A 21,903-nucleotide genomic window follows, 5' to 3' on the forward strand; every position below is an offset into this window, starting at 1 on the left:
AAATAATCATTTACTTACACTTTTTTCAAGTAACATACCTCCCTCATAAGGAAAACCCTAACATGTTCTTAGAAAATAAAATGCAGATACAAAGCCTATCTATCACATGTACAAGAAGAAACTTCGATGATCTAAAAATCTCATTGCAGATTGTACTAATTAAAAACTTTTGATCATCTGGAGCTGGAAGGGTATACTTTTTATAATTTGAAAAGATAACCTGTGCTAAGATAAATACAAACATGTAAAATCCCTAGGTGCAATATTTAGTAGCTACAAATTGTTACCATCCATTGAGCATTACTAATTGTAGAGCCCATCTAAGCACTTTAAATATATTATCTCAAGTAATCCTTAGAGTCACCAGTGATGCGTGTATTACCTTCATTTTACATAATAATTTTTCTGAAACCTGTTCCAAATCACAAAGCTAGCAAGTAGCAAAAAAAGAATTTAAACTCAGACCTGTCCATGCTCTTAATTAAAATATTAAAAGTATGACTGTTTTAAAACACTCCTTAAAGAAGTACAAACAAAACCAAAGCAAGCAAAAGAAAATAATAAATAATAAGGTAAAAATAAAATAGAGAATAGAAAAGCAATAAATATCAACAAAACCATAAATTGGTTCTTTAAAGATATCAACAAAATTGACAGATCTTTTACTAGACTAATCAAGAAAAACAACAGGAAACACTCAAATAACAAAATCAGGAACAAGAGAGAAGCCACTATTAAGGACCTTATAGAAATAAAAAAGATTATAAGGGATACCATGAGCAACTGTATAACAAATTAGACAACTAAGATAAAATGGACAAATTCCTAAAAAGACACAAACTACCAAAAACAAACCAAAAAGAAACAGAAAATCTGAACAGACCTATAAAAAGTAAGGACACTGAATTCGTAATTTGAAAATTTTCCACAAATAAATGTCCAGGCCCAGATGGCACCACCACTGAATTCTACCAAACATTTTTAAAAGAATCAATATTCATTCTTCACAAACGTTCCAAAAGATATTAGAGAAGGAAAAGCTTCCCAAATATTTCTATTAGGCCAGTATTACTCTGATACAAAAACCAGACAAGACTTCACAAGAAAACTACAAACCAGTATCTCTTATGAATATAGATGTAAAAATCCTCAATAAAGCACTAGCAAACCACATCCAGAAACATATAAGAAGGATTATACACCAAGATCAACTAGAATCTATTCCAGGAATGCCCGGTTGATTTAACATTGAAAAAATCAATTAACCTAACACATTATATCCATAGAATAAATAATAAAAATCCTATGATCATCTCAATAGATGTGGAAAAACATCTGACAGAATCAGGTAGCCCTTCATGATAAAAAAACACTCAACAAACTTGGAAACATAAGGAAAGTTCTTCAATGTGAGAAAGGGCATGTGCACAGAAATCTCACAGCTAACATCACATTTACTGATCAAAGACCAGAAACAAGACAAGTGTGTCCACTCTCACAACATTGTACTGAAGGTTCTAGCCAGGGAAAAGGAAGGGAGGCCATCTATATTGGAAAGGAAGATGTAAAACTTTCTCTATTTGCAGCTAACATGATCTTATATATAGAAAATTCTAAGCAATTCACTACAAAACTATTAGAACTAATAAAGAGCTCAGCAAAGTTGCAAAACACAAGCTCAACATATAAAATTAATTTCTACATACAAGCAATAAACACTCTGAAAATATTTTTTTAAATTCCATTTATGATACCACCAAAAGGAATAAAATACTTAGGAATAAATTTAACAAAAAAAGTTCAAAACTTAAATGGTTGACCTTTGAACAATACAGGTTTGAATTGCATGTGCTGACTTATATGCAGAATTTTTTCAACCAAACAGGGATTGAAAACACAGTAATTGCAGAATCTGAAACCCACGTATAAGGAGAGCTGATTTTTCATATACACGGGTTCTGCAGGGCCAACTCTGGGACTTGCATATACATAGATTTGGGTATATGCAGGGATCCTGGAATCAATCTCCTGTATATACCAAGGAACAACTGTACTCTGCAAACTACAAAACACTGTTGAAAGAAATTAAAGAAGATCTAAATAAATAGACATCCCATGTTCATGGATCAGAGGCCTAATATTGCTAAGATGGCAATACTCCCCAGGCTGATTTACAAATTCAGTGAAATCTCTATCAAATCCCAATTGGCATCTTTTGCGGAAATTGGCGAACTAATTTTAAAACACATATAGTAATTCAAAGGACTGAGAATAGTCAAGTCAATTTTTAAAAATAAAAATAAGCTTGGAAGATTCCCACTTCCCAATTTCAAAAGTTACTACAAAGACACAGTAATCAAGACAGTGGGGACTGGCATAAGGATAGACATAGAATGGAATAGAACTGGAGACCAGAAATAACCCTATACATATAGAGTCAACTGATTTTCAACAAGGGTACCAAGAAAATTCAATGAAGAAAACCCAGTCTTTTCAATAAATCTGGGATAACTAGAATTAACCACATGCAAAAGAACAAAAGTGGACAGACACCTACTTCATGCTATACATACAAATTAACTCAAAAGTGATCTTAGACCTTAATATAGGAACTAGAACTATAAAATTTCCATTAAAAAAGAAGAAAATATTTATGACACCAAGTCATAAAGCCTTCTTAGATATAAAACCAAAAGTGTAATCAATAACAAAAAAACAGATTGAACTTCAACAAATTTTAGTTTTTGTGCCTCAAAGAATAGTATCAAAAAAGTGAAAAGAAAATGAACAATATGGGATAAAAATTTTTGCAAATCATATGTCACATAAGGGTATCTAGAATATATTTAAAACGCTTACAGTTCAACAATAAGAAGACAAAACCCAATTTATTTACTTTCTTAAGAGAATGGGGCTTCACCATGTTGGCCAGGCTGGTCTCGAACTCCTGACCTCAGGCGATCCACCTGCCTCAATTTCCCAAAGTGTTAGGATTACAGGTGTGACCCATCACGCCTGGACACAATCCAATTTAAAATGTACAAAAGATCTGAAGAGGTATTTGTTCAAAAATTATATACAAATGACGATAAGTACATGAACAGATGCTCAACATCATTAGAGAAATGCAAATCAAAACACAAAAAGGTGGACAATAAATGTTGGGGGGGATGTAGAGAAACTGGAACCTTCACAAACTACTGGTGAGAATGTAAAAACGGCATAGCCACTTTGGAAAATAATATGGCAGATTAGGTTAAACGTAAAGCTACCATATAACCCAGCAATTCCATTCCTAGGTACATATCCAAGAGAAATAAAAACATATGTCCACACAAAAACTTAGACATGAATGTTCATAGCATTATTCATAATGCCCAAAAAGTAGAAACAACTGAAGTATTCGCTTACTGATGAATGGATAAGTAAAATGTGGAGAATCCATATAATGTAATATTATGTAGCAATAAAAAGGAAAGGTGTACTAATACGTACCGTAACTGACAAACTCTGAAATCATTATGCTAAGTGAAAGAAACCTGCATGTTGTACGATTCCTTTATATGAAATGACCAGAACAGACGAATCTGTAGAGATGGAAAGTTGGGTGCCTAGAGCTTGACGCAAGGAAATATTTGGGAGAAAAATGTCCTAAAATTGCTTGTGGTAACGGTTACACAACTCAGTGAATTTACGAAAAACTACTGAACTTATAAAGTTCTAATGGTTGCATTATATGCGATATGAATTTTACTTCAATAAAGCTATTAGAAAATTAAAACACTCTTTTCTTAAAGCACTCTTCAATACCAATTATTAAGATGACAAATCTTAACACAAATTAACCAAATAATTTAATCAAGTTAACAGCTTCCCTTAAATAATATTTGCTAGTCTACATATATTTATGTGTATTATATATTAAAAATTAAAGAAACAACATCACTTCAATATATATTCAGATTTTTCACTAATTCTTAATGGCTTTCTTCCAATCACTCTTAATGAATGGAGTTTTAATAAACTAAGTTCTCCCTTTACAGGACACAAACTGATATTTTAACAATTTTAGCACATTTCCATGAGGATCTCTAACAAAAACTTAGACTTCCTATCTGTGGTGAAACAAGCTTAAAATAATTCAACTTAATATTACCAGAAAATAATTCTGCTACGAAAATTTCTCAATTTGTGCTTCATGTTGAAAAGAATGTCAAAAGATAAAAAGCATATTTTTCTAACTTTAATTTAAATTTTTAAAATATTGAGTAAAATTTTAAATAAATTGTCACAGTTTTAAAAAATATATAGAGGACTTTTTTCTTATATACTTGAGAAATTTCTAAAGTAAACGTCAGCAGAAATAAAACAATCACTTAGAAATAAAAGTTTAGGCTGGGTACGGTGGCTCATGCTTGTAATCCCAGCACTTTGACAGGCCAAGGCAGGTGGACTGGTTGATCTCAGGAGTTCAAGATGGGCCTGGGCAACATGGTGAAATCCCAACTCTACAAAAAATACAAAAATCATCCAGGTGTGCTTGTGCACGCCCATAGTCCTAGCTCCTCAGGAGGCTGAAGTGGGAGAATGCCTTCAACCCTCATGGTGGAAGTTGCAATGAGGTGGGATTCTGCCACTGCACTCCAGCCTGGGTGAAAGAGCAAGATATTGTCTAAGAAAAAAAAAAAAAGTAAGCTTACATAAAACAATATATTCAATAATACTGCATAGAACTATCTACAAAGAAATAAATTGTGAATACAAAATAAACTTGTTTGAGCTCAGCAGAGACTTCCGTATTTGCCATAGGTTGTGCCAGCTTAGTAAACAGAAGTTCTTCATACAAGAAATTATCTCTAATAAATTAATTCAAGTAGAGTACAACAATATAGAGGAAAGTTATTTAATTCTGATTTATATAACTATGGCATAACATCACAACACATTATTGGAGGATTTTTGCTCTTTTTTACCATACCTAGTAATGTAATATGTCAAACTTACAAAAAATCCTGACACACAGGAAGACCCATGGTGGAGAGGGGAGTAAAGTAACAGAAATAATAAAGCTTGGGACAGAAACTGGAATTGAAAATGAGTAGTGGGTTAAAGCAAAATTATTGCAGATGGTGACACTGAACAGGAAATAGGTAGTATAAGACACAGGAAATTGCATGTCAGTGAAAATACACACCAATAAAGATAAGGAACAGAAACTCCCATGAGAGAATGTGAAGACTGAGCTACAAATTCATGTGGTAGAAAAGATCACACTAAGGACCAATTTGAAAAAGAAAGAAAAAAAGATGCAGCTGGAAGAATTTACTAAGCAGCTATTAATGGCTATTCCCACAGTACTCGGAGAGAGTTCCACAGTAATTTTCCTTCACCACACTGTCTTTCATCATTTGCATTCATTTCTGTATTCTGTGATACTATGTGCTAGAGTATTTACGTAAAGGCTGAAAAGTAAGGTTCAGAGTTGGGACATGAGGTTTCAGCACTACAGGAATTGGGAAGCTGTTTTTGTAACCTAGCATATCATCACTCCGGCCTGTGCATGATAAACTAAAAAGTTCGTAAAAGGGCAGTGCTGTTTTTCAAAACTGACATTTCCAAAATGCTCTGCTTTCCCAGGCCTGAATACTGTCACACCCAGAAGCCTGTGTCAATCATAATCTTAAATTCAGTCACTAACTCAGAATGCCACGTGTTAAACACAGCAGTTAAAATGCAGAGCCCAATAAAATATTTTCAAGCAGAAATTAGAAGGCTAGGTTTAACAGAATAAAAGCATTCATGTTTTTCCAAAGTTGCAATAAAATTAAATAAACATAAAAGGTGGACAAAATAAGACAGAAAAACTACTTCTGCAAAAGGAATGTTAGTATACTTAGTCACTGGTACTGTTAAAAATTATTTTTCATTATGTTATACCTGTGTCAGTAGACTATAACAACTAGGTATGTAAAATTTCACCATACTTTCTTTCAAATTATTGAAAGTATGTACTTCACTACTTCACCTGATGCGGTAAATATAGTGTGCACAAAAGTAAAGTTGACAACTTTAGATATAATAGTGAAACATTTCAAATATTCAAAAGGGCAAGGGCCGTGTCACCTCTATACCCTAAATAGGACCCAACATAAAATAACCTTTCAGGAAATACTTGTGGGATAATCCAACACTCTTCATGTCTTGTTACAATAAAACAAAATTTTTTCACATCTGTGTCATCTTAAACGAAAAACAATTACTTTTTTATTTTTTTAAGAGGCAAGGTCACACTGTTGCCCAGGCTGGAAGGCAATGGCTATTCACAGGAGCAATCCCACTACTGATCAGCACAGGAGTTTTAACCTGCTCCTTTTCTGACCTGGGCCAGTTCACCCCTCCTTAGGCAACCCAGTAGTCTCCCATTCCTGTGGGGTCACCATATTGATACTGAACTTAATGTGAATACCCAATCGGCATGGCACACTTCAGTCCAGAAATTCTAGACTCAAGCAATCCTCCCGCCTCAGGCTCCTGAGTAGTTGGGACTACAGGTATGCGCCACCATGCCAAATAATCACATTCTTAATGATGAAAATTAAGTATTACATGAAAGGTTAGGAATACTAGTTTTTTCTATTATTCTCTCTTTATAGCAGTAAAATGCAGATAGGAAGAAAAATAAATTTTAAAATTATTTTTTGAGAAATTCCAGGTTTGAAAAACACTGACAGTTTCCTAACTTCAAATCTCCCTCTCCCTTTCTCAAAAAACTATAAAACCAATAAAGAGAATAAATAAAACACAACACAGAACCCATCTCTTTGCATTTCTAGGAGACAGAGAATTATACTGGCATCAGATTTCTCAAACATAACATACAAAGGAAGCCAACAGCAGAGCAACATATTCAAGAAACTTAAGGAAAGAAAGTGCAAACAAAAATGATTATACCATGCCAAGCTATCCTTCAAGTTTTAAGGCCATAGAAAACAATTCTGAATGTGTAAGAACTCAGAGAATATTGTACACATATACCCTTCTTCAGATCCTTCACTAGAGCAGAAGTTAGCAAACTATGACCTATGGGCCAAATCCAGCCTGCCATCTGTTTTTTGTGAATAAAATTTTATTGAAACACAACCATGCTCATTCATTATGTATTGTCTATGACTGCTTTTGTGTTACACAGCAGTTGTGTAGTTGCAACAAAAGCCATCTGGCTCACAAAACCTTAAATATTTGTTCACTGGACCTTTACAGAAAAAGTTTACCAACTGTATACTAGTCTACAGAAGAAGTTTCTCACTCTAAAGACTTTGGAAAGCTCTGGCAAAAGGACCAAGGGCAAGCATTAATATAATTCTAGGGCCGAGATTAAAACAAGAGTGGGGTCAGTTTCCTTTAAGAAAGCGCGGGTTGCAAGGCAATCCTCATACCAAAGCAGACTTCAGAATAAAAAGCATTAAACAAGGTAATAAAGAAAACTTTATATAATGTTAAAAGCCACACTCCAGCTCTGGAATAGAACAAGGAGCGTGCGATCCTGTACTTTAAAGATGTTGTTAGGAGTGATATCACTGAAAATTGTGGAGTAGGGAACTCTAAATATCATCCCTCCACAAAGGTAAGGTAGCAAAAACCATCAGAATTAACTTTTTCACAACTATGGAATCTAATAAAAATTTTATAACAACGAAAGAAACACTTACAGAAAGAAGCTGCAGAATTTCTATAAGAGAGCACTTTTAACTTACACCAGTCTCAGCAGTGGCCTCTGAAGATGACAGCCCACTTTCCTAGGGCAGGTTGCTCTTATCAGAAGGAGCAATACGGACCTTATTCTCAAATAACTACGGTTGTGTGTTTTGATGTCTGGTGGGTCCCTGAGGAACTAACTCAAGGGCTTGCCTTTATTTCACACGCCTTGGAGCTTACTCAGGACAGAAGAAGCCTCCCAGGTGGCCTTTGTCAAAAGTACTTAAAGGCAAACATATTAGCACCAGCCATGAGGGGTAAGGGATAACACGGGGGCAACTAACACACAGACCAAAAAACCTGTGAAAAATAAGTGTGGAAATGAGATATTTGAGGGAAAAGGGGCTTTGTAAAATTCCTGGGCATGCTGAGGGCTAGGGTGCATGCTCTGAAAAGATCTGAGGGAACCTTAAGCTTTCACCTCTAAAAGAACTTTGGGCTCCATGCAAGCAGGAAGAAAAGGCTAAGGCAGAGCTGTTAGTGGCCTCACTAAGTGTTGAAGGAGTGCCCCAATAAAGAATCAATCTGCAAAGTCTGGGAGAGTTTGGGGTTTTTTCTTTTAGGATTTATTTTGTTTTTGTTTTTGGCTCCATGCATTCAGGGGAATCTCTGTTAAATAACTAGATGGTTACTAAGCTAACAAGGGAGACCTCAGTGGACACACATAACAAAGAATAAAAATTTACAAAACTAGTTAAGAAAAGTCACTAGAACAAACCACCCCACAAAGCAAGTAGCAACAACAAACACGAGGGAGGGGAGAGAATCTGATTTCCAGAGTTATCAAGTTATAATATACAACATATACAGACTTTACCAAAAAAAAAAAAAAAACAAAAAAATCAAAGAAACTGTCCATGAAGAAGCTTAGACATTGGCCTTACAAAACAAAGATTTTAAATTAACTCTCTTAAATATGCTGAATTCAAGAAAATCATGAACAGAGACCTAAAGAAAGCCAGGAGAATGATCTTTCAACCATATAGAAAAATAAGAGTTAGAAATTATAAAAAAGAACCAAATAGAAATTACGGAGCTGAAAAGTACAATGACTGACATAAAAAATGTACTAGGGTTTCAACAGCAAATTTGAATAAAAAGAACAAATCAACAAGCCTGAAGACAGGTCAAACGGGAATATACAGTCAGAGAAAAAAGAAAAAACTAAAGAAAGGAAAGGAACAGAGGCCGAAACCTGTGAGACACTATCAATCATACTTTTTACGTATAATGGGAGACCCAGGAGAGGAGAGAAAGGCGCAGAAAGGATATTTTCTTTAAATTATTATGAAGAATTTATCAAGTTTGATGAAAAACATTAATCTACACGTCTAAGAATCACAATAAACTCCAAGTAGGATAAACTCAGAAAGACCCACAACAAGACACATTATAATCAAACTGTCAAAAGATAAAGACACAGAATCCTGAATGCAGCAAGAGAGAAGAGACTTGTCACAAATAAGGCATCGTAAGATTAACACCTGATTCCTCATAAAAAACCATGGAGGCCATACCAAAAGAGTGGATGGTATATTTAGTATTAAAAGGGAAAAATTTAAAACCATCAACCAAGAATTCTATATTTTAAAAAACTCTCTGTAAAAAAATGAAGGAAATGTTTAATGGACATAGAGTTTCAGTTTTGCAAGATAAAAAATTTCTGGAGATTGGTGGCACAACAATATAACTATGCTTCCCATTACTGAACTGTATGCTTAAAAAGGGTTATGATGGTACATTTTATGTTAAATGTATTTTACCACAATTAAACATAAATTTTTTTTAAAAAAGGAGAAATTAAGATTTTCCAGAAAAAACAAAAATGAGGAAGTTTGTCACTAGTAGACCTGCCTTACATGAAATAGTACAGGAAGTGCTTCAGACTGGAATGAAAGGGTACTAGATAGTAACTTGAAGCCATAAAAAGAAATAAGGAGCACTGATAAAGGTCGCTACATATGTAAATATAAATGCCAGTATTACTGTATTTTTTGTTATCTCCTCTCTTTTTTCCCTTTATAATTTAAAAGCTACATTCCACAACATAGATATAGCCTATGGCTACATTTACGAAAAAAAAATTTAGTAAACTGAAAAATGAAACTAAAAGACTGAAGTACAATGACTATGATTTATATAACTAAATGAGACCTCTCACACTTTATTCTAAATCAGGTATCTCAGATTTGTATTTCACATGGAAGAGATCCAGAATTGAGCTCAAATATAAGGATACTAGGAAGCAGAGTCTAACAAAAAGATCACCAGCCAAAAAGTCAAGATACCTAAAATGTTATATTGTCAGCTCTGCTATAATTCTCAATGTCACTTATTAACTAACTGCTCTGGGTCGTTGGTTCCCAATTTGTGAAGTGGCGAGGATATGACAATATTATAAGAATTTATATAAAGAAAAAAGAAAACAGTTGACATAAAATTCTTTAAATTCTTAGTAAAGTAGCAGGCAAATCTAAAATATTATCATTATTACTGTATCAGCATGCACATGCAGTTTCTTTATTTACCTGATGATGGTGAATGCTTCTTATGTTGCACGAAAAATGCTGGTAGAGCAGAAACTTATCAACATCTTTCTCATTTACCTTTTTTGAGGACACTTTTGCCAGAGATGACTGGATACAAACATGTCTGTTCTGGCACCTGTTCAGATACCCAAGTGTTCAAAAAACAAGCATTTATTAATTTGTGCTTTAGTAAAGTATAGAAATAAGGATAGCAAAAAAGTCCAAGTGAGTTTTTTTAATGATGCCCAGCTATGAAATCAATATTACTGCCCCATCAAAAGAGGACTCTTTGCCTATTGATACTAGCATAGTCCTCCAGATCTATTTATATATCTACTCAATCTCCCCATAAAATGCCTAAATGAATTCAGAAACCATCTGCAATTATGTAAAAGATCAAAACTCTCTATAGAAATCAAACCAACAGCTCTGATCTAAATATCAGACTTTTCTAATCACTAAGTTAGGCAGTCACAGTCAATTAAAAACTAAAAAAAAAGAGAAACAAAAGGACGTGTCAGGACAGCTTCCAATAACAATTTATAATACTGAACCAAATTTAAGCAGCATAATTACTTATAAAAACACATTTTAAAACCTGAGCAAGAATTTTGCTTCAACTCATTCCTGCTGGGGCCACTGAGAAAATAGAAAAGTTATCTGCCTTGTACTAACAAAAAACCCTGACAAGCAACAGTAGTCAACTAGGTCATCTCCTTTCCTCTTCTCGGCACAGCTCAAACAGCTGGATATGTGGAGGGAGAGAGAGGGAGAACAGACCTCTGGCAGAAACGTGTCTTCTCTTCTGATACACAGCAGAAAAAGAACAAAATATATAAAAAGAGAGTTTTAAATTAACGTGTTTTTGTAATGAGGCATAAAACCCATAAGCCCAAGAAGGCTCTAGGTCAAAGATCTTTAACGTCTGATAAACCAGGACTGTGATCCCATAGATAAGCTGCTCCCCCAACAGCTAAAAATCATCTGGAGGTCAGTCCTTTTACCCTCATCTGATATTACACATTCTCAAATTAAGCCAATCACTGGTAAACACCAGAAACAAGATACTATAAAATTAAGCATACATCACAATCAACATGTTTAAAAAGCAATGCCACTCTAAAGGACATGAATCTCTCTTCATATATATTGTGTAAGGCAATGGTTTTTAAACTCATCAGGCCCCTCCACTGAGACGCCTCAGCGTAAAGAGGGTGAGTAGGCAGAGTTCCAGGCTCCCTGCCCAGAATTCAATTAAAACAACTTTACTTTTATCTGTTTTATATATTTCGGTTATGCTATTTGAACAAAGAGTTCTGCTCCTTAAAAAAAAAAAAAGGTCTGAAAACAAAGTTTTTAATGAACATTGGTATTAGCACTAACCATGTGACCCTTAACAGCACGAGTCCATAAAGCAGAAAACTCCATAAAAGAGTTACTCACAAGCTCCGAATGAAGTCAAGCGTGTCTTTGTCTTTAGCAATCATGTCTGCTAAAATATGCTGCACTCCTATTTCAATATCCTGAAGCGTTGAAAGCCCTTTAGGAGAAGGGTAAAAAGGAAAACAAAAACAAAAAGTATAAGATTGGTTTTAAATTCTATAATTAAATCACAGTAAATTAATTCCAGTCAAAATAAAACCTTAAGTTGACAGCCTCAAGACAGAAAGATATTGTAGCGGTATACTAGCTTCCATTTGTAACAAAAACAAGTCTCCAAAAGCAATAATACAGACATAATACATAATATATTGCCCAGTGGTAAAAATGCATCTCTGGAGCCAGCTGCCTTGTCTAATCCTGGTTCTACCATTTGCCAGTTGTGAGACACTGGGCAAGCTACTTGACTTCTCTGTACCTGAGTTTCCTATAAAAATGGAATCATTATGTACCTTCTTCATGAAGTGATTACAAATATTAAAGACATTATAGGAAATATATATTAATAGAGTCAAAACAAAGGGACAGTACTCCATTTGTTTAAAAAAATTATCCTTTAGAAGCAATTTCTATTTTGGATTACGGGGCATTTATTCACATTTTCAACGACCCATTTGAATTTCACAAATCTCAAAAGCACAAAACAAGAGCTTTCATGCAGTTGTTCCTCTTCACAGTTAAATTGTGTACAGATGGGCATTAAGTTCTCTTTAAGCATTTCTTATTTGCTAATTTATAGCAATGAATCTTGTAGATCAAGGTTTCTCTGATATTGACTTACGGACAGAGATCATTTGCACTGCTTTGTTTCATTTTTTTTGCCTTTATCATTCTATTTGCATGAAAGATTTTTGCACTAAACTTGAATTACACAAGCACTGCCTATTATATGTATGTTTTCCTGTAAGTAAAGTTTTAATGAGTAATAAGGTACAAAAGCCAAAGAGAGGACAGGAGGACATTTATTACGGCATAATTAATAAATAAAAAAGATCAGTTTGGTTGTGTTAGGATAAGTAATTATGTTTACAGTTGACCTTTAAACAACATGGGTACAGGACCCTTTTTTTTTTTTTGAGATGGAGTCTCACTGTCTTCCAGGCTGAAATGCAGTGGTGCGATCTTGGCTCACTGCAACCTCTGCCTCCTGGGTTCCAGCGATTCTCCTGCCTCAGCCTCCCAAGTAACAGGGATTATAGGTGCGCACCCGGCTAATTTTTGTATTTTTAGTAGAGATGGAGTTTCACTGTGTTGGCCAGGCTGGTCTCGAACTCGCGACCTCAAGAGATCTGCCCACCTCGGCCTCCTAAAGTGTTGGGATTACAAGCTTGAGCCACTGCACCCGGTCTGCACAGGTCCACTTCTACATGGATTAATCACAATAAAAGTTGGAACAAGGGTGCCTGCCTCTCATCACCCCTTCCACCTCCTCTACCTCTTCTGCTTTTGCTATTCCTAAGACAGAAAGAACTCCTCCTCCTCCTCCTTCTTCTCGTCAGCCTATTCAGTGTGATGATGAGGATGAAGACCTTTATGATAATTCACTTCCACTTAATAAACAGTAAATATATTTTTTCTTCCTTAAAATTTTCTTATTAACATTTTCTTTTTTCTAGTTTACCTTATTGTAAGAATATAGTTTATAACACATATAACACACAAAATGTGTCATCTTTATGTCATCAGTAAGGCTTCAGGTCAACAGTGGGCTATTAATAGTTAAGTTTTTAGGAAGTCAAAAGTTATACCTAAATTTTCAACTTTGAAGAGGGAGCTGGGGCTGGGGGTTGTTCCCCTAATATCTGTATTAGGCAAGGGTCAACTACATTTTAAAGAAATTTAAAAAAAGAAATTTAGCTAATGAAACTAATAGGAATTCTATTTACATTTTAAGAAAACTTTCCTATGAGGGAATTTTCATTAACAAATTACCTTTACAAGATGGAAGACTATATATCTAATGGACTTAAAACAGCTATAGCACGTAGAGCACTCAATAAACATTTGTTCTTGTGTTAGCTCTCTCAGTCATCACCTAGGAAAACCATTCACAAGAACTAATTCCTGGAGTTCCAAGTATCTCAGAGCATCATTACATGAAGTTTAATGACAACACCAGGGTGATAAGTCAGTAGTAAAGATGGAACCTACAGGGAGAACCATTAATGGAATCAGAGAACAGAAGAAATTATAGACCTTGCAATAAGAAAGGGCCTTTGAAAATCCCCCATCATAAGAGGGGAATATAATTTGAAACCTTATGTAATTAATGAATCTAATTAAAATTGTGCTAGAGCTCTAGAGAAATGTTGTAAAGTGTAGTCTAAGGACCCAAAAATAAAATCATACCAGGTACTTGTTAAAACTATGAATTCCTAGACTGGGGAACTGAAGTGTTTTTATGGAGTGTCCCAGATAATTCTGATACCCATTCAACTTTAAAAAACTGCTGCTAGGGAAATGCCTTGAGCTACTTCTACAGCAGTGGTTCTCAATGGGAGACAGAAATTACCAGAGTCATTTGGGACACTCTTTCAAATTACATTCCCCTTCTCAGTCCAACCAGGGAGAAAAATAACTTTAAAAGAAAGTCTTCTGTGTTTTGAAAAAGCTCCTTTCCCAATCAAAGAGAATAGACCTTGTGGGTTTAAAACAGTCAAAGATAACAGATGTTCCAAAAGTTTAGCACCTCAGTTAAATAAGGAGGAAATATGGTCCACAGAACCAGAAAATCATACCCTTTGCCTTAAAATGAAATCTTTCCAACTAGAGAATCGTCAAACCTCCACACCTGTAAACAAAAACCGAAAGGCCAACATTTCTTTTCACTTTCTCTGCACTTCAGCTACCTCTTCTTATATATGACAGAACAATCAGTTACTTCCTCTTGGACACGAAAGTAGTATTTTGGATATCCCAGGACATAGTCCATTTGTGGCACAGTATAGCTTTATGATTCAGACCAAATGCTTACTGGTCTGTGGCAAGCAGGCAAGAAGTGTCTTCTATTGGGGAAAAAAAAAACGGAACTATCTGGTTTCTTAAATATTTCTTTCAGGAATGATAGGATTATGAAACTTCTTTAGAAAAACAAAATTAAGGGTGATCATGATTGTGTGTAACATAAAGAAGGAGGAGACAAAGAGAAGGAGAAAACATTTCTATCAAACTTAAAAAAAAAAGCAGTACCCAGCTTATATAGACTTACTTATAATAATTCTACATTTTTGATCAGGGTAAAGGAAAGAGGGAGTAAAGCAAACAGAAGTCCTGATATGTCTGCTAGTACAGTACTACTGTAACTGTGCTAGACCCTGAACTATCCACCTTATAAGAAGTATCACCAAATGTCCGTTGTCATATATTCCAGCAGCCTCACCATGTATGACAATCCAAAGAGATACGGTTATCAAAAACCTACCCAGTAGGAGCTCAGTGTGTGAGAGAACTCAAGAGACTTCGTACCAAAGGTAGTGAGAAGTAGAAGGAAAGAAAATCAACCACAAGGAGAAAAATAAAAATAAAAACAGTCAATAAGCCTTTGTGCATCTAACATTCTGAGAGTTTCAACATTCCATTTTAATAAAACATACGATGACTGGGCACAGATAGTTTCCTACTGTGGTTAACTTAATGCTTAGCTATAGTCTTAGCTATTATTAAAATATTAAGTGTTGCAACCATTTGGAAATCTAACTATAAATACACATTAAAAATTAAACAAATTTGAATTTTATTCATTTCAACCCATCTCTAAATTCACAATCCTATTTTACTTTTTCACTATTGCCCTTCTCCAAACATTAAGATAAGTGTGTTTGGGTATGAACAGATACCTAGATTTTACAGACACACCTACTTGGTTTTTTAAATCACAAATTCACATTTGCTGGGTTATTTAAAATAAAAACAGGCTATGGTATGCTGTAATTTTCTACAGGTTAGTACATACTGTGGATTTTGTTATCAGAGACTGCCCCCTACAGACATTACATGTCCCAGTCTATGGGATCCACAGAAGGACAAAAGAAACTGGAGGTGGGGGTGGGGTGGAAAGATGTAGGTCAAAGGGTACAAAGTTGTAGCTACACAGGCTGAAAAAGACTACAGTTCTAACATACAGCACGGGGGCTATGGTTAATAACATTGTAATGTGTACTGTAAATTTGCTAAGACAGATTTTAAGTGCTCTTAACACAAAATAAGGTAACTGTGAGATGAATACGTTAATTTGCTTATCATGTATAGAATACTTTAACGATAGTACTCACTTCACTATGTATTAATACATGTATATCAAAACATCATGTTGCACATGTTAATTATATAATTTCTTAATATTAAAAAAATAATTTTTTGAGAGTAGACACCACCAGAACATCAATCTCCCCACTCAATCTTAACAGCAAATTCCTGAGAAAAAGGCACTCTTAACCGAAGTTTTTACTCTAAGGCTCATTTTTACAATTAAAAAAATGCACCTTGACATTTATCAACTGTCATTTTCCTTGAGTTTTTCTTAGAAATATCTCTCCCTTACTTCTTCCCTCTCTTATTCTCTGTTGTGCATGCACACACACAAAATAGGAAGATACACTTGGAGGGAAATTTCAGAAAAAGACACTTTACTCCTAGAGTAGAAGTGTGAGAATGGAGCTTCGCTTTACACTTTCTGGATGTCAAAACTGTTGACATTTTTAAAGAATATTTATGACTTTTACAAGTAAACAAATTTTTAGAAATAAAAGCTTTACTAGACAATATAGGAGAATCTTTATAAATTTGGGATATGAAGGAATTTCTTTAAAAAGAAAACACAACTATTATCTTAAAAGATGGTTAGCTATAATAAAACTCCACTAATACCTATTTATCAAGAGATGCCATAAAGAAAGTGAAAAGACAAGTTACAAACTAGGAAAAAAAGATTTGCAACACATATCAATGACAAAAAATATTTTAAAATAATCATTTGAAAAGAAAAACAATACAATAGAAAAACGGGCAAGACTAGAATAGGCACTTCATCAACAGAGAAAAGTTGAATGGCTACTCAATAGGTATGTCAGGATTTGTTTTATTTCAATTATTCTACATACGCTGTAATATTCTTTCGTATAATCATTACTTAACAGAACATTTTTTTAACACACGTTTTTAAATTAAAAAAAAAAAAAAAAGAAACAAAGTTGATCTCTGTAAATAAAGCCAGTACCTTTAACATCAGGCCTAATGTATGATAGCAGACTGAGCTCCCCTGGTTTCTCAAGCAGTGCCCTGGCTGCTCCTTCTAAGCCCAACTGTCTTGCTCTCTGGGCTTTAGTCCCTTTGCTCCCAGTTTTATATGGAGCAGACTAGAAAATAAAGGCAGAAAACATATGATTCAGTTTTAAAAAAACAAAAGTTAAAACTAGGATACAAAATTAGAGGACATACTGAGAATGCTAAAGAAACCCTTTCCTCAATCCTTTCTTCTTCCTTCAGAGATGAATTAAAACTAATTTGAAAACGCTTACTGTAAGAAGATGGTATGTGCCTTCTCTTATTCTTCATATTTTTCTATATGCTAAATTAGTTGCTTGGTTTCACTCATCTTAAAAACTCATTGCTTGGACTGCAAAGTCCTCAACTCCAGCAAGTTCCTTTAAAAGTGTGCTACACACAATTCTTCTACTTCTTTGTTTTGTTTTTTTTTCTTCTTTTTTTGAGAAGAAGTCTCACTCTGTCACCAGGCTGGAGTGCTGGGGCACGATCTCTGCTCACTGCAACCTCTGCCTCCTAGGTTCAAGCGATTCTCCTCCTCAGTCTCCCAAGTAGCTGGGCCTACAGGCGCGCATCACTATGTCCAGCTAATCTTTTTTTTTTTTTTTTTTTTTTTTTGCATTTTTAGTAGAGATGGGGTTTTACCATGTTGGCCAGGATGATCTCGATCTCTTGACCTCGTGATCTGCCCGCCTTGGCCTCCCAAAGTGTTAGGATTACAGGCATGAGGCACCACGCCCAGCTGGTCAATACTTCTACTTCTTTTTTTTTTTTTTTTTTGAGACAGAGTCTTGCGCCCTGTAGCCCAGGCTGGAGTGTGGTGGCGTGATCTCAGCTCACCGCAACCTCCGACTCCCAGGTTCAAGCAATTCTCTGCCTCAGCCTCCTGAGTAACTGGGATTACAGGCGCCCACCACCATGCCCAGCTAATTTTTGTATTTTTAGTAGCGACGGGGTTTCACCATCTTGGCCAGGCTGGTCTTGAACTCCTGACATCGTGATCAACCCACCTCGGCCTCCCAAAGTACTGGGATTACAGGCATGAGCCACGAGCCACTGCATCCAGCCAATTCTTCTACTTCTTAATCCACTCACTCTAACACCCACCACCATCTGGCTTCTCTTCTCACACACCTTGCTGGAAATGGTATCACAAAAATCCATGATGATCTCCTAATTACCAAATACATGTATTTTTTTCAGTTCTTATTTTGCCAAACTTCTCTGCTACACATAACCACTGATCATAACCTCCATCTAAAACTCTCTTCCCTGCTGTTCCAGGGCACCATCATCTCCTGATTCTCCTCATACTTCTCTATTTTTTCCTACCTCTTTATGCTCTCCCATCCTCCATCCACACTTCAAAAGGTGGTATCCTCCAGTAGTCAATCCTGACCTGCTGACAAACCCTTCTTGAGTGAGTTCTTCCATTCTCATGGTTTCATGTAACAACTACAGGCTGAAGACATCCACATCTGGATCTCTAGTTCAGCCCTCTCTGATAAGCTTCACATTTGTATAATCTACTGTCCTTCCCTACTTGACTGGAAATTCCTTGAGACAAAGACTATGTATTTATTCATCTTTGTAAACCCAAGTGACTAGCATACAAAAAACCACTCTATAAATATTTATTGAATAAAGAATATTTTGTTGCAATGGTGGCTAATGACGTTAGCTTTTTATTTCTTGGTGTTCTTTAATCATAAGAAGACCCAAATTACAATATATTCAGGTATTATGTTAAAAGATAAAAAGGGTTCCTTACCACGTGTTCTAGTTCTTCAAAAGTTTTACAATTCAGCATGGCTTTTAACAAGCACTCAGACATCTTCCCCTCCTTCTTAATTTTCTGGATTGTACTATGAACTTTCTTTGCAACAGCCCTGAAAATAGAAACTTTTGTAATCTACAAAAACTGTATGCCAAAACTTTCTTTTCAAAGCTACCTCAAACTTACAGAAAAGTTGCAGGTAAAGTAAAAGGAACTTTATTCTCTCAGAACTGTTTGAGGATAAGTTAACATCCCTGCACTCCAACACTTTAGTGTGATTTCCTGCAAATACAAATCTTCTCCTACATAACCACAAAATAACCATCATTATCAGGTAATTAACACTGATATATTACTACCATCTAATCTGCAGACCTCATTCAGGTTTCACCAACTGTACCAATAATATCCTTTATAGTGGATTCAGTTAAGAATTATGGGTTACATGTAGTTGGCGTGCATCTACAGTCTCCTTCAAGCTAAAACAGTATTTCAGTCTCTCCTTGATTTTCTTCTCCTTGATAAGGCCTTGATGTTTTGAATGCTACTGGACAGTTATTTTGTAGAATGTCCTGCAGCTTGGGTTTCTCTGATGTTTCCTCACAATTATATACAGATGGAGCATCTTTGGCAGAAATATCATAGAAGTCATACTGTGTTCTTCTTATTACACGTTATTAGCTGGTACATGATTTTGATTTGTCCCATTACTGATTACCTTGATCATTTGATTAAGGTTGTATCTGTGGGTTTCTCCACGATACAGGTACTCTTTATTCCTCTTGTAATTATAAGCATTTTGTGGAGAGGTACTTTGAGACTATATAATTACCCCATTCCTCATTAAACTTTGAATTTATTCACTGATTTATTTACATCACTACAGATTTAACGGTTTCTTATTTTACTTAGTGCTTACAATCCATTGCTATCATTTATCTTAATGTTCAAATTGTTCCAGATTTGACCAGAAGTAACCCCTTCAAGCTAGCTTCTGTGTCCTTTTGACATGTCCCTGTCATCCTGTGAGCACTTCCTTATTCTCTGGCATATGATATTTCAGGCTTATCTTCTAGTTTCCCTGCCCCAGCCCTGGAATCAGGAGAACGATACTTGAAAACCAAGGTATAGGTATTAGGTAAGCTCATTGCAACCGGAGTATCACTGCTCAGGATGGGCACACCCAGCACTCACAATTGGTTTCCCAATCCATTCCCCACTAAAAAGAACCAGGATTCCATGTAGAAAAGCTGATTCCAAGAATCAATTTACAGGCATCACTAAACAAGTAACGACAAAAGGGTGGGCACAGTAGTTCCCCCACTTTACAACAGGTTTTCACTGTGAATATACAATCCTGTTGTTATAGTTAATGCTTCTCATCCTATTGTATTACCTTCTATTTATAGAATCTGCCTAATAATGGTACTGCTAAAATGACGGGCAAAAGTTACAGATGATAATATGATTTACTCAAAATGATTGGTGGAAAAGAAAATTAAATCTACTTGTAAATTAAAAAACAAAAAAAAAACCAAAGGCAGAAGACTGTAAATTACAGAAAAGAATATGCAGTACTTAGATTACAACCTGTATGTCTTCTATAATCACGGTAGCCCAAGACTGTTTTCAAGGGCTAAAGACTACCAGGTCATTTTAACAAAAAGCCAATTCCTTTTGTCCTATTAGCCTGCATATAAGGAAGAAGAGAATTATCTTTAGAGAAAAATACAGAAAACTTTTCTTCCTATGCAGAATCATACTCTGTAATTCACTTTTCAAAGTGAATTTAAAAATGTTTTACCTTGCAACCCAGTATACACACATATATATGCTGCATAATTGAAACATTTCATGAAACAATATTTGCCTTTACCACATAAATGTACTCTTGTATTTTCTATTTACTATTTCATTTTTTAAGTGGTACGACTTATTAAATTGGTTTTACTTCCAATGTAGGGGTAGCAATTAACAAATTGAAAACCAATGCTCTAGTTATAGAAAATGCTGAGCTTAAGAAAAAATAAAGATCATATCTCATTACCAAAAAGAAATCTCTGTATTATAGAAAAAGATCTCTTAAGTTCCAGTCAATGCCCCCACTTACTTCAAGGAATATTCATTCCTCTACTAATATTCAATGTATTCTGGGTTCATAGAAACCCAGAGAATGGAATTCTTTTGCAGTAGAAGTGTTTTTTAAAGAAAAAGAAAATAATAATATTCTTGATATACAGCTCCTATTTGTCTCCCATACAACCAAATATTGTTAGACTACCCTTTAATTTTTAAGCAAGATTTTCTTGCTTGTTTATGACGCTTTCTCCTGTTTCAGATCCAAACCCTCAGACTTTCTTAATTACCTTGCCTTCAACCAAACAGAAAGCTTACTTCAGAATTTGCAAACTGCTGGCATTCTAGGTGTGGTCGAGAGTGGTTTTGTTTGGCCCAGAAATTTCTGACGTAAAAACCCAAATTACCAGCTTCTTTTCAGAAATAGGAAGAACCAGCAAACTGGGCAGACAACCCTCCATGACAGTCATCTACTGGAGATGAGCAAGGGTTGCCCCACTTAGACAGGATTTGTAATCTCCAATTCTCATCCCCCATGCTTGATTATCCTAGCCTGGCTCTGGAAGATTTGCATCTGAGACTATTTGATTTAGTCATTTATACTTTTACATTGGCTAATTGATTCTGACTCTCAATGAAGTATAACTTTCCACATATTAGCATTTTAATTCTCCTGACACTAAGAGAACGTCAACAAAAGAGGTAGAAAAGTTAGTGAGATGCAAGTTCCCCCAAAATAACAGAAAGCCTGTCAAGCTTGTTATAAAAATTACCCTTAATACTTTTAAAATGGCTTCATAGTAGAATGATAATCCAATTTTAATCAGATCTTTTTTGTACACTTGAAGAATGTACGCATTAACACAGTGCCCATAGGAGACATGCAATAAATGCATAAGCAGTGAAGTGTTTTAATAAACGCTATCAAATAATATGGTCAGTCTTATAGTCTTTGTACATATATTTCTGAGTTATTAACAGCGAGTCCAGAGGCATAATTTTTTTAAAAAGGTACTTTCCATTCTGTAACCATATAAAACTTACAATCCATTATTGTTAAATTAC

The 21,903-nt window shown here is 35.1% G+C and overlaps 1 protein-coding gene across 1 annotated transcript in view; it reads right to left on the bottom strand.

The window, feature by feature from the left end:
- LOC105464957 (S1 RNA binding domain 1) overlaps positions 1 to 21,903 on the bottom strand; it is a 222,901-nt gene that overhangs the window by 174,015 nt on the left and 26,983 nt on the right. The window contains exons 6-9 of the mRNA XM_011713126.3: positions 18,757 to 18,874; positions 16,939 to 17,077; positions 11,727 to 11,823; positions 10,284 to 10,419 (exon numbers count right to left, since the gene is read on the bottom strand). Of these exons, the coding sequence (XP_011711428.2) occupies positions 10,284 to 10,419; positions 11,727 to 11,823; positions 16,939 to 17,077; positions 18,757 to 18,874 (490 nt within the window). The remainder of the gene's footprint in view (positions 1 to 10,283; positions 10,420 to 11,726; positions 11,824 to 16,938; positions 17,078 to 18,756; positions 18,875 to 21,903) is intronic.

The sequence above is a fragment of the Macaca nemestrina genome, chromosome 13 (assembly GCF_043159975.1).
Source record: "Macaca nemestrina isolate mMacNem1 chromosome 13, mMacNem.hap1, whole genome shotgun sequence".
Lineage (NCBI taxonomy): Eukaryota > Metazoa > Chordata > Mammalia > Primates > Cercopithecidae > Macaca > Macaca nemestrina.